Here is a 13,478-nt window from a genome sequence, read left to right as displayed (position 1 = left end):
AAGCGAGTTTTTGCTGCTGCTTTCCCCCTGCCTGGTTTCTCAGCACAACGTAGTAAACACCGGGAGTCCCTAGAAGAGCGCCTCCCCCAGCCCTGCCGAGGGCAGCTTTAGCAGGTTATGAATGGCCTCACTATTCCCGGCTCCTTTTCATACGCGGACACGCGCAGACGCGCGTTCCAACGGTGAAGATTTAATACCCCAGTATCAGCAACCACCAACACAATCAATGATCCTCCATTTGAAAGAGCGGAGCTCCGCTGCCGCTGCTTCCATTTCCTTATCCAAGCTGCTCAAGAACAAGCGACGCAATCTGTTTTTCCCATGATGACTCACTAATAAGGGCGCTCCATAATTTCTTCACTCACTAGATAGTAAAAGGAATCAAGAGTAAACCAAACTTAAAATCTTTCAAAGTCCTGAATATTGGAAGATAAACAGTAATTTTCGAGGACAATCAGATTTACTACAAGTCCTCAATTTACACCAGTGTAAGCAAATCGTCATTTGCGGTATTTTACATTGAGGGCTATCAGCTACATTTCACCAAAGAAATACATACATTTCACAAAAGAAAAACAAATGCTAAATGCTACTAAGTAAGTAAAATGTATCAAGAACATTTATTCTTACTATCTGATGAACTAACAAAAACCCTGGGAAAAAGCTTTTTAAAAGAGCTACATTTTCTATCCTAAAAGGCTTGCATGTTTTAAGTCATTAAGGAATTCTAGGTGAGAGGGAAACACCATCCTTTTTAAAGGCGGCTCTTCAATGACAACGCCGGCGCGGCCGCGGTAGCCGAGATCCTGAGGCTGGCGAGCGCCAACGAAGCGGGGACCCCGCTGCGAGAGGTGGCTCTTCCCCGGCAGGCACTCAATCCCCACCATCCTCCTCGTCCAGAGACCCCAGAGAGCCGAAGGAAGGAAGGCGAAAGAGCCGAAACAGACGCACCAACTTATTATTTTCGGACACCATCCTCCACCCAACCCCGCAAAAACAAGGGAAAAAAAAACCCCAAAGCATTTGCGTTTGCCATCTCCATTTAGTTTCTAGGTCCGTAAACCTTCTTTAAGAGATCCCTAGAATCTAGTAGTGTCTTCCCAGTTGCGAGATATCTCTACATTACCTATCAAGACTTTTGTTTTTGTATAACCTTTTCTTTCGCACAGAACCCTCTCTGGGTCAGGCATGTCCACGCGTCCGCAGGGCGAGGAGCGGGAGTTGCTGCGGGACTCCGGAGTTGGATGGGCCGGGGTCTGTCGGTGCGGGGAACGGGTTCGGGTCCCGGCCTGGCAGCCACTCAAAACCGAGGCAGCGGCGCGCAAGGACGCGACCCCACGGCCGCCTGGCCAGCCTGAGGACACCCTCCCGTTGCTGGTTTCGCGGGGCCGCGCGACAGCCGCCTCCTTATTGGGAAAGGAGAGGGCGGCAGCCGGACCGCTCCGCCGAGGCCCAATGCCGCGACGCCGGTAGAGCGGCAGCCAGGCAGCCGCGCGCTCCACGCACCCGTCCGCGGGTCTGGCCCGGGTCCCTTCACCAGTTCCGCGCACGGGGAGGGGCCGGCAACGGGCCGGAGCGGGCAGCGGCGACTGAGGAGAGAGCGCGGCCCCGGGCCTCGTGTCACTCACCGTTTGAAGTGCTCGATGATCTTCTCTTCCCGCACATTCTCCGGTAAGTTGCCCACCCAGAGGTGCCTGGTTTCCCGGACCATGCTGGGTGGTGTGCCGGCGACCGCTGGTGCGGGTTCCCCCTCGCCGCCTTCGTACGAGCCCGTCAGCGCCGGGAGGCGGGCGCCGAGGCGGCGGCGGCGGCGGCTGCGGCGGTGGCGTCGGCAGCGGCGGCGGCTCCTCCGGCTCCCCCCCGTGCAGAGACCATCCCTCTCCCCCAGGTTCTGACTCTCGGGCCTCGCAGCTCCGCTCTGCCGCCACCACACACCCGAAGCCGACCCTCGCGCTCCGGCGGCGCATGCGCCCGGGCGGCGGCGGGCGGGGGAGCAGGGAGGAGGGGCGTGAGGGACCCGGGCGGCAGCGACTACGACGGAGCCGGCGCTGTGGCAGCCGGACGCTTCCCACCGGCGCGCGCGGCCCGCCTCCCTTACCGCGGGCGCGCGCGCGTCCGCCCGACCGCCCGCCGAGTTCCTCCCAGCCGGCGCGCAGGCGCGCGGGGGAGGGAGGAACGCAGAGCCAGGAAGGAACGCTCGCGCGCTCGGCCTGGGCGCGCAGGCGCGTTGCCTCGCAGAGAGTGGGCAGCGGGGTAGGCGCTGTGTCAGGCCTGGGGCGCGAAGCGTGCGGAGGCGAGGACGGCCTCCAACCCCCCAAGCTGGGGTTCCAGGCGCCGGCCTGAGGGAAGAAGAGAGAGAAAGGGGGTTGGTGTTGACAGGGCTGCGTGTCAAAGCGGCTGCCAAGGTCTCTCTCCTAAGAGAGAGGACCGCTTGCTCTCTCACCCTACGACCAGCTTCTGGCCGTTTCTGAGCCCTTGGATCCGCGCCTGCTCTGGAAAGTGTCAAAACAAGGCCGCGCTTCTCACCACCCAGCTAAGCTGTGACGGCTTCAAAACTCACCCTTCCCAAGAATCATTAGCTTGTAACATTAAGCAACTTTATTTTATATAGGATCTTGCGAAACCTTTTGCAAGATCTCTGCTGATCGTTACAGTATACCAGGAATAGAATTGAACTGAGACGGTTGCGTGTCTGGTAGTGTCCCTCTCAGAGAATTTACTATAATTTAATATCGAAGCAGAGGGAGAGATTAGACCTCCGGCCTTCCCAGGTCTAAGGGCTTTTAAATTTAAAACCTGTAGTTGAACTTTTTAATTTACAGAATCCTGGGGAAAACCCACAAAATTAAGGCTACAGTATTGAGTCCAGAAAAATGGATTTTAGAACAGTCAGCAACTCAATTTTCTTTTCCATTTTTAATCCACAGGAATATGACATCAGAGGTGTGGTGCTTTGGGTACAGACCAGATTTTAAATATTTGATCTCATTCACTGTCTCCTTAAATACAAGCCAATATATCATCAAACTGTGCTATTTGTTTTGGGGGTGGGGGTTGGGAGTTTTTTTTTAATTAAAGTATAGCTTTATACAATGTGTGTTAGTTTGTAGTGTCCAGCATATTGATTCAGTTATACTTATGTATAATCTTTTTCATAGTCTTTATCATCCTTAAGTTATTACAAGATACTGAGTATAGTTCCACGTGCCAAAAAGTAAGACGTTGTTTTTCAAACTGTTATTTTGAATTGGAAAATATGGTCACTATAATAAACGGCACTAATACCTGGGGTCACCTATGCATAATTAAACTGTTTCTTTTATTTCACAGACGGTAAAGCTTCAAGTAGTTTTTGTTTGTTTGTTTGCCATGTAGTCTAACATAAGATTCTTAATGATGTGTCAGAGAGTATAAAACTGAGTCACATCAACTTTTCTTGTATTTGGTTTAATAGTCTTATTGTACTTAATAAACTTGATCTCAGCAGGTATGATCAATTGATCTCTTCCCTCTTCTCTCAGGATGTCAGAAGGCTAAGTAAGTTCCCATCTTACACAGTTGCAGCAATTACAGTACAAGATGTGCTAGCTCAGGATATAACCTTAACCTCCATTGAAACAATTTTTGGAGTTTTGACAAGTTACTTCTAAAAGTTCTAGATTCTGAGCCAGGTAATTTAACTGATTTTTTTTCCTATGCTGTTTTTCTGGCTTATGTTTACATTTTCTATTTCAACATGCTCCCCCTCCCCTTTTCTATTTTTACTGTTCGGAGCATTTCAGTAAGAGACAGAGAAAGAGGTGGTGGAGAAAACTTAGAAAAAGCACCACCACAATAGTGGCGCTCATTCATAATTCAGTTAAGGTACTTAGTCCCACCCTAGAGGCTGACGTTGTCTTCATGCAAATCAGAGTCATTAAATGATATGGAGATTTTTGTTCTTGAAAGTATTATGGAATTGATTCCTTAGTAAAAGTAAAAGCAAATCAACCTACATTCAGATGTAAGATTAGCTGTTTACATTTGGCCATTTCTCAGTCACAACAACTATCTCAGAAAGAGGGTTAGGCCAGCACACTGTTCCCTAAACTCATAAAGTATATTGTTCTGTATATATGACTGCAGTTAGGGTTGGACTGACTTGCATTTTTCCACAAAGCATGAATTTCAACATAAGCAACCAAAATTTGAAACACATTTAAAAATACTGCGTAAATTACTCATTTAAAACCTAATAGCTCTGAATTAGCTAAATCCTCTTGGTGTCACCAGGAAGAACAGAAGCGGCTCAGCTCAATTGCATTAAAAGGGACAACTGACAAAGAAGAGGATTCAGAAAATAGCATCTTGCAATTAGAGAAATAAAGAGCATATCTCACCATGAATGCAGCCTTCAGTTAAAATCATACTGAAGAAAATTCAAGAGCTGAAAAAAAAGCGGGCCTTTTAGAGCAAAATCATTAGAGACTAGTTACAGTAATCATTAAATGTGGTATTTTGTATCCATCTATGACCCCTACAGAACAATAAAAGGATAAGCTAAAACAGAATAAGAACCAACTAAGAGGTATTTATACCTTCCCCATTGCATAAGAATGAGGAGACATTAAATGACAATTAAAAGCAACATGTTTACCAACTAAATTTTTTTTAAATGTAGTTCTCTTAGATTATCCTAAAGGTCTTGTTTCAGGGGTGCTGTTTCCCCATATAAGAAACAGAGTAGATATGTAAAACTTTATTTGCAGGACAAAGTCATTTGCAAATACTTTCAAGCCCCTCACCTTTTGGGAGGCAGCAGAAGAACAACTGTGGTAGAAAATTACTAGAATGCAAATTGCTAAGCAAAGTTGAGTTAAAGTTCTCCTAACGACCTTTAGAGATGGCAAGATATCAAAAAGATGATTAGCAAATGCCAAATTAAGATAATATTTCTCATCTTACCAGAGATTCATCAAGTAACTGAAAAAGTCTCTATTTAATAATATAAGGCTAGAGAAATCCCATTAAACATCATTGATAGCACCTCACACTCAGAGTCTCTTGAAGTGTTACTTTCATGAAAATACTTGTTTTCAAAATTAGGTGCACTAAAAATAGCAAGCAAGGTATTCATTTTAGGTACCTGGGTTTTTAAAAATCTGACATACACTTCTCAAAAGAGATTCTCAGTTTATAAAATGTCAATACATCAGCCTAAATAGACATGCAGATTACTTGAGTAAAACAAATTTTAATTCTGTTTAAATTTTTAATGTGTTCCCATGATGCCAAAAAAATTTATTCTAATTTCAATAAGGCAGGTTCATTTGAAGGGAAAAAAATAGCTTACATGTAGAGGCTGAGTTCAACTGAGCAATTCAGGTGGGAATTCTATTCATCTCTCCAAAAGTTAATATTTATAGGTTAAAAGTAGTGTCCATGCTCCTTACTAATTCTTTCAGCGTAACACAGTTTGACCTTGAACTTTGGGGGATGACGCTGAAAAACACTGATGGTATGCGTAAGAGACAGTATAGTATAACGGAAGTACCCCTAGGTTAAGAGCCAAAAATTCCAGTTCCAATTTAATCACTTGCTATATGGCCTAGGCAAACCAATTAAATCCTCAAAGTCTTAATACTCTTATCTGCAAAATGGGGATTCATATATCTATTTCTCTACCTCGTAATGTTGCTGGAAGTATCAAATGAGATAATATATATAAAAGTATTTGGAAGTAACACACCATAAAAATAATATGAATATTACTAAATCGACTGCTAATTTCATATTAATATCAAAAGTAAGCTTAGTTGAAGTTAAAAACATACCATTATCAATTTATAACATTTTCAGGATTATAGGCAGGACTTACAGTCAAATCAATATGCAGTGATTGCACATCAAGTACGAAGTTCCTTGTACTTTTTTGCTGACTTTTTCTATTGCCAAACTCTTAATAACAACAAAACTGATAAGTACATGCCCTTTGCACAGCTGTAAACCAAGTGGAGGATTCTCTCAGTGTTTTTCATTTTTATTGGCAATGTATCAGGAAACACAGGGAAAACTTCTCTCTCTGTCCTTGTTACAAATATTTACAAGGGCAGAATTTCTTCATAAGCATTTATTTTTGTGTTTTCAGTAGAAAGGCAACCCACTCTTATTCTTTGATTTTTAAATTTATTTTAACAATAATTGATGCTCACTGAAAAAGATAAAAAAGTAGGGTGTGATCACTTCTTTCATCCATGATAAATGGGTGGTGAAGTGAATTTCCTCACTGAGTATTAATGATAATTCAGAAAAGTGACATTAAAGCAGAGCTATTAAAGGGGAATTAAAATAGATGTGTTTTTAATCAGGTCTTATTTTCACACTGTGAGGAGCTTCTGTATTTAACATGCTAGATGTGTTCAAAGAATTCAGTCATGTGTAATGGAAGCCCAGTTGGGGAAAGCATCTGAGCCTCAAACTCAGGCTTTGAATGCTAATCTAGCCACTAGAGCAGATAAATTTAGTATCACCATTTAAACAGGAGGACAGAATAGTTACCAGATATTTAACAAGAATTTGATTACCAATCAAGTTCCACACTATTAAAATTAAACTGTTTCATGAGAAAACAGACACTTAAAAGATAAACAATTGTTCCTAAAGGCATCATGTAAAAATATATTAAGTAGCTCTAAAATTATCAAAGTCCCAGCCACAGGAGAACTTGACGATACTAACAAATTCTTATTATTAGAATCAGAGTTTGTTTTTTCTTTTCCAAAACAGAAAATAAAACAGACAACATTACTATATTATTTTCAAAGAGTGTTTGACACCTTGCTAGTTCTGAGGGTCAAAGGGTGAAAAAGACATACTAGTCTATTAACAGACTTATTTTGATATAGCAGGCTCACTCTGGTGAAATTATACATACATAAATGATCAAAACTCCAATCAGCTGAACCGTAATAGCTAGCTAGTCCTTCTCTAAATCATTCTTTCAGCATAACACTTCATAATCTACTAGTCAACTCTCCAAGAAAGCTAAATAATTTATTCCAAATTGTTTCTGGTTTCCAGAAATGAATATAATGGCTGGTATTTTCTTTAAAAAAATCAATTCTTATGTTTCTACCATTTCCTTGGAAAGTTGCTAAAATAGTAACTTCCTTCTATGAGGAAATACTGCTAATATACCTTTGTGAATACAACTTATTAATGTTTACAACATTTAATAAAAATAGACCAGAAGGATACTTGCAAATACTAATCATGGTTGTGCCTACATGGTAGAATTTAAATTTTTTAAAAAGTTCTTAATTATCTGTATTTTCTAAACTTTTCTTTGGTCATCATGTGTTGCTTTTATGGTTAGAAAAAAGTTATAATAAAATGAGTTGGAAGCCACATCTGGGTTACTTTAGTTAAGGGTGCCTCTGAAATATTGATTACTTGACTACGTTAAATCAACATATTTATGTTAACAGATCCCATGTGAACAAAACATTATTATTCTCTATGTTAATTCAGATAGTTCATTCAACCTTTTAAAACTCTGCCAATCCTCATGTGAGAAAAAAACTTAACTTCTTCACTATAAATGATATACATTAGCCAAAACACCCCAGGTCTAAGAGATTTTCACTTAAACAAGAAGTAAGCAGAATATAATGCAAATCAAGGCTACTGATTAATTCAGAGAAGACTATCAAAATGCACTTGATGGAATCTCAAAAATTATAATACCAAATAAAACACGTTTAGTAACTTGTTACATGTGTACTGAAGTTTTCAGACTTAGGGTTTTAAGCTCCCTTACTGCACCTCTGAAAGGCCTTGCTGTAGTTTTAAGAACTAAAAAACTCATGAACTGGCTTAAAATATGTTTGAAAACTTTCTATTTTAACTCAATTATTGCTATTTAATATTAACGCTTCTTTAAATCACATAACTGCCTCATTACTTTGCCATTAATCCTCAAAATGGTGATGACTGCTAATTTTATATACTATTCCATAATTAAGACACTTGAAACCTTTTGGCTTAAAATAAAACCACCTTCTATTTAAAGACTAAGTAGAACATGATGCATTTCTGAATTAAATGCTGGAATTACTTTAAAAGTAATTTATATTTATATTTAAACAGTTAAATTTCAGTCTTTGATAGAGCAGATAATATAATTTTTTCAGGCCATATACTACAAAAGTCCTGGGAAGCATCCCTTACACTTCTATTTGTAAAATATTTTGTCTAGAAAGCATTTGCCTTGTCTAGGGCCATACCACCCTGAATGCGCCCGATCTCATCTAAAATGCATTTGCCTCAAGATAACTCTTTGAAGATGCTAGATTAACTTAATATAGTTTTTCTGAGAAAACAGAACCAGCAAGTCATAAAGATTTCACTGCATACTGTTAGCTGGTAGGAGGGGCCCACAGGGAGATGAACTAATAAAAAGAGGTTGTGTTTTCCCCACCTCCACAAGATAATTTAAACACACACCCAAGCATAAACCCTTTACTTTAAAAAAGAAATTCAACCTAAAAGTGGCTTTAAGCCAAGTTATTTTTGTTCTTCATAGTTTTCAACTTAAATATATTGTTTCCCTCAAGGTCACCTTTCCAGAGATTCTAATTATTAGACAGCACATATGAACTTTGATTTTATGCCTCTTTAAAATTGCAAAACGTACATACTCAAAATTTTCTTCCCCTTATTTAGTAGCGTTATCCTAACCACAGGAACATTGTCTTTAAAGACTCTCCTTAACCATAAATTGTTAAGACAGGATCTTTAAAAGAAATTCTGCAAATTCAAGGGACTGTTGATCAGGTCATTTCCAAGTCTCAAATGACGGTACAGCCTTGTTAGCAGGGGGGAAAACCCGACTGCTTGCTAGTACTTCAACAGCCTCCAGATAGCTAAGAATTCCCGTAAGGAATCTGGCACCAGCTCAAAATTCCCACCAGGAAAAAAATATCTCCCCTTCGGTAGGACTCACTGAGTGGCTCTGCCCAGTACGATGACCTGGACTGACCTCGGACTCGGCGTGGTCAACGGCGCACTATCACCTGCAGGTGAGTTAGCAGGTGCTCGCGACCACAAAATGCCAAATTGCAACTGCCACGTCAGTCTTTAGGAGCCCCCAAGGTGTCTTCTTCGGAAACAATCTCCCTCTTTTAAACCTTCTATTTCTGAGGATCTGAAGGTACATTACGCACTAATAGGCAGGCAATTACTGCACCAGGGAAAGGAAAGTACTTCAAAAGGCAGGGTGGCAAGGAAATAAAGCTCAGACTGGAGAAGTGGCAAGCCTCTACGCCCTGCCAAGAAGACCTTAATTAACCTTATGGATTTCAAAAACAGGGTTGGTTGGAAGTGGATTACCTAGCAAGGTAACGAGCTTCGGTGGGTGAGGGGTTGGGTTTTTTTAAGAACCCACAATCCTGGCTGTACTCTCCATCACACTCATAAAGGAAGAGGATAGGAGAGAACAATAGGCACCTTAAGAAAGAGTAAATGCAGTTACTATGGTTACCACGCTCGGAGCTCAATTCTGCAAACGGAAACAAAAACGGTAAGCCAAGGCCCCTTCTTTGTCTGCATCCACACACGGAGAACCAACCCAAAGGCCAGCGGTGCCAGCTCGGGACAGGCTGGTGTCAAGGACCAAGGGCAGTGTTCCAACTAAAGGATACCTTTATTTTGGCTTAGTGAGCAATAACTGCAGGCAGTGCCTGATGGAAGCCAGCCCGGCCATCACCCACTCCTCCGGCCAGGGCTGTTTCCCCTAGTTTGGAGAAGGCTCTAACACACTCCAGTCCCTGATTCCAACCAAGAGACATTCTAAACATGGCGCAGGCAGGAATGGAAGGGGGCCAACGAGCCACAGTCCAACCTCAGCCCTTAAGACACAAAGGGAAGGGCAATCTTCCAGGAAACCCGTGGGAGGTAATTAATAACCCCTCAAGAGGCGACAGTTTCCCTGAGTGGCAGTAGAGGATACAATGAGGAGGGCATAACCAAGGTGCTCAGACGCTCTTCACATCAAAGACACCGCCACAAGCTGCACGGAGAAAACAGCACCGCCAAGACAACCCAGTGCGCAGGCGCACAGAGCAGAGACTCCAGCGCTTTGGGCCTGCCCCTCCCCCTTCTCTCAAAGGCCAGGGGAGTTGGCCCAAGGCGCTTGCGCTAGGATGGAAAGTTGGGGGAGGGGAGAAAAACCTGTTCCCTTCATTGTGAGAGAGAACCGCCCCGCAGGGTGAGCGCGCCCGCGCGCTCACGTACCACTCTCACACGCGCGTGCTGAGCTTGCCGCCCGGTGCGTCACGCATGCTCCGGGGGAGAGGCGGTGTTGGAGCTTGTGGTTTTTTGCTGAGTTTCCCTGAGAAGTTTCTGGAAGGACGGAGCCCAAGGGAAGCTGGGGGATGGGGAAAGCAGGGAAGCGAACGTTTAAGAGAAATAAAAGCGAAAAATCTAAAGCACTCCGCAACCACTGCTTCCATCCATCAAGCCAGGACCAAAGCAAAGCCCAAGCCCACCGAGACCCTCACTCCCGGGGAAAAAGTATGGTGACCGCAGCAGCTGCTCTTTCCTCTGCCAGTGCTCAGCCCCCAAGGCCCCTCACCATAGGGAGAAGGGAGAGGGCAGGGGGACCCATGAAAAAAGCCTCATGCTCACTGGATGTTTCATGGTGGATTGAAAGCCGACAGTTCGCGCTCTGGAGCTGCCTGCGCAATGGGGGGCTCTTCTCTGTGCTCGCCAGTGTGGGCTCAGTGCTTTGGGATTCCACGTGGCTGATGAAGGACTGGTCTGGGGTTTCTGCCCCTGGTGCCTTAATTTCCTCTCCTTTGGTGGGGCTCTCTTGGATCCCCTCTTTCCTGTCTTCTCTTTGGTGACCTGGAGCTAAAGCTGCAAGTGTGGAGACCCTAAGAAGAGACGCTCCCTCGCCGCACCCAGTGGAGTCAGAGTCAAGTCCTAGGTGGACCAGGGTCGCCAGGCAGGTGTGCCTAGGCCCAGTCCTTCCCATTTTGTACCCATTTAGGTAAGAGCCTCATTAAGAGGAGGCCATTTGGAAGCACAAAGGCTGCGCAGGCACAAAGGCGCCTGGTCGTTTGGACTGGTGGTGGCGGTGCTGCCCCGGAAGGCTGGGTTTCTCCATGTGGCTACGGGGAGACGCACCAGGGCCCCGACTGCCAACAGAAAGCTCGGGCTGGCGTTCCTACGCTGGGGGAAGGCGTCCGCGGCGTCTTTTATTTCTCCGCCAGCGCCCGCCTGGGGACTGGCCGGGCTGCCATTTTGTGGCGTGGCCGCCATTTCGCGTGGTCGTGGGGGAGGGGCGCGCTCCCTGGGCGGGGGTGGGGGCGGGGCCGGCGACCTGGCGCGAGCCGCCGCGGAAGCGAAGGCGGGCGCGTCCCCTTTGTTCTTCGCCTCTGGGCTCAAAGCTGGGCTCGGGCTCCACTGCGACCCGCCCCGGACGCGCGCTTAGTGCGCACGGCGTGGGAACCTCTGAAAAGCTCCGAGGGGCGTGCACGAAGTACCAATTATTTTCTATCCTCCATCCAAGTCTTTCAAAAGTGGGATTTCTCACCCCCACCCTTGTAACGTGAAAGGGATCGATTTTATGAGGCAGTGCTTATTCTGAAGCGTGGGAAGCTGTCATTTCACCCCGGGAATGCAGGCGCTTTCTGCAGCCTTGTGCTGCTGGACGTAGTAAACCTGCTGGAATGCCGTGCCGTGAGCCGCAGAGGAGCTGTGCAAATAGTTAACTGCAGAGCGGGAGACCCAACAAAAGATGCTAAACGCCAGTGTAACCGAGAAGTCGGGCTCTTTAAAAAAAAAAAAGTGGTGTCTTTCAAGCGCTGTCAGCCGTCGGAGAAGCGAGACGTTGCTTTTCATTGGCTGGCTCTGAAGCACGCCCTGCACAACTATTTTCAGATCAGGTTTTATAGCCCATTATTTATATCTGAGCTATAAACTGGAACAATAGGTTGGAATATCTTATTTCTGTCTGTTGAGAACATCTTCCATTTAACTTCTTTTTAAAATCCCTTATGAGTATGTAAATAACAGAGTGACTCAATAAAGTCTCTATTATGTGCCTTCCAGTGTCATTTCAAATCCTGAAAGAGCTATTGTTTTTCTGATTTCAAGGGAAATATTTAAATGTGAGTCTTGGCGTTTTAATCTTAACTTTGCGACGCGAATCAACAAAGCCAGGAAATTCAAGAGTAACGCTGCTAAATTTGTCTTGTAGTCTTGCTTTTTGTGCAAGGTATTTTCGTTTAATTTTTTTAAGGTTTTTTTTTTTTTTTTTTCCTCCACAGCAGCATGAGTTCATAGCCGAGCCAGCCTTTTCTGGCTCAAGTTTTTTGGTGTCACACCTACAGTAGGGTTTTGTTTTTTTCTTTTACTATGTATAATTATAGGGGGTTGGTTATCTGTTTCAGTAATGGGGGGGTAGAGTTATAATGATAGGATGAAAATATAAAAAATGTATTTGCTGTTGAGAGAACAGATCAGGGCTTGATGGCTTCCAGATGAAAGAACTAAGGAGTGGCTGTTAGATTCCCAATTTTGTTTCAGTTCCAGTATGACTAAAAGTACTGCATTGAGATTTGATTTTTTTTTTTATAGTCAAGATTCTGTAAAGCACAATACTGTACATTCTTTTGGTGGTGAGAGCCTCAAAATGTACTATTTTTAAATGCTGTTACTTTTTGCCTGCACAACCAAAATTAAATACTGTGAAACTGTAATTGTATTGAGGAATTAGAATGTTATCCTAATAATGCAAACAAAATGTCATGTCCCATATTAGCCACACAGATGAAATTCAGAGAATGAGTGTACAACACTTCCTTCACTTTGTAGAGATGTAGAGGTATCTGTTTAAACAATTCTAATTCCTAGAATTTGATTTAATTTGTAAAAACAAGTACTTAACTTCACACCCTTAGCTACTGCATTTGACACAAAAAGCACACCCTTTTTTGCACAAGAATGTTTGCCATTAATATTTTCTTACGAGTAGGTGGTATCTTGCACTCTTCACCTCTCTCTTACAATCAATATCATACATTGACAAAGCAATTGAACAGAAATTTAGGAATAACCCTCTTTTCCATCCTATTGTCGGCCTCAAAACATTTTCCAACTTCTTAGGCCAAAAAGCCCAAACACTATGTGAAACAGGTGAACTTTAAACATGCAGGGAGCTCTGTTCAAATAAACAGATTATGAATTCTCACAGCCTCATGATCTGCCCCAGGAGGGAAAATATGTTTGTATATGTAGTCCTAGGTCTCTTCAGTTTGTCAAACCAGACAGGACTAGTAAATTATAGAATTATCGAACCATTGTTCCTGTAGTTTTTCTTTCTCATTCTTAAACTGAGATTCTGAGTTAATCTGTATCACTTTGTGTCCCCTAACAGAGATAAGGTGTTACCAAAACTTTTGATTTTACCCAGATCGTTGACAGCCAGTGTGGAA

General features: G+C 43.6%; 1 protein-coding gene across 1 annotated transcript in view; it reads right to left on the bottom strand.

The window, feature by feature from the left end:
• SPEN (spen family transcriptional repressor) overlaps positions 1 to 2,075 on the bottom strand; it is a 76,030-nt gene extending 73,955 nt beyond the window's left edge. The window contains 1 exon segment of the mRNA XM_032495259.1: positions 1,629 to 2,075. Within this exon segment, the coding sequence (XP_032351150.1) occupies positions 1,629 to 1,711 (83 nt within the window). The 5' untranslated portion in view covers positions 1,712 to 2,075.
• Between the last annotated feature and the right edge of the window lie 11,403 nt (positions 2,076 to 13,478).

Source organism: Camelus ferus, chromosome 13 (genome assembly GCF_009834535.1).
Source record: "Camelus ferus isolate YT-003-E chromosome 13, BCGSAC_Cfer_1.0, whole genome shotgun sequence".
Lineage (NCBI taxonomy): Eukaryota > Metazoa > Chordata > Mammalia > Artiodactyla > Camelidae > Camelus > Camelus ferus.
The sequence above is the reverse complement of the archived record's forward strand: the minus strand, read 5'-3'. Positions and strand labels throughout refer to the sequence as shown.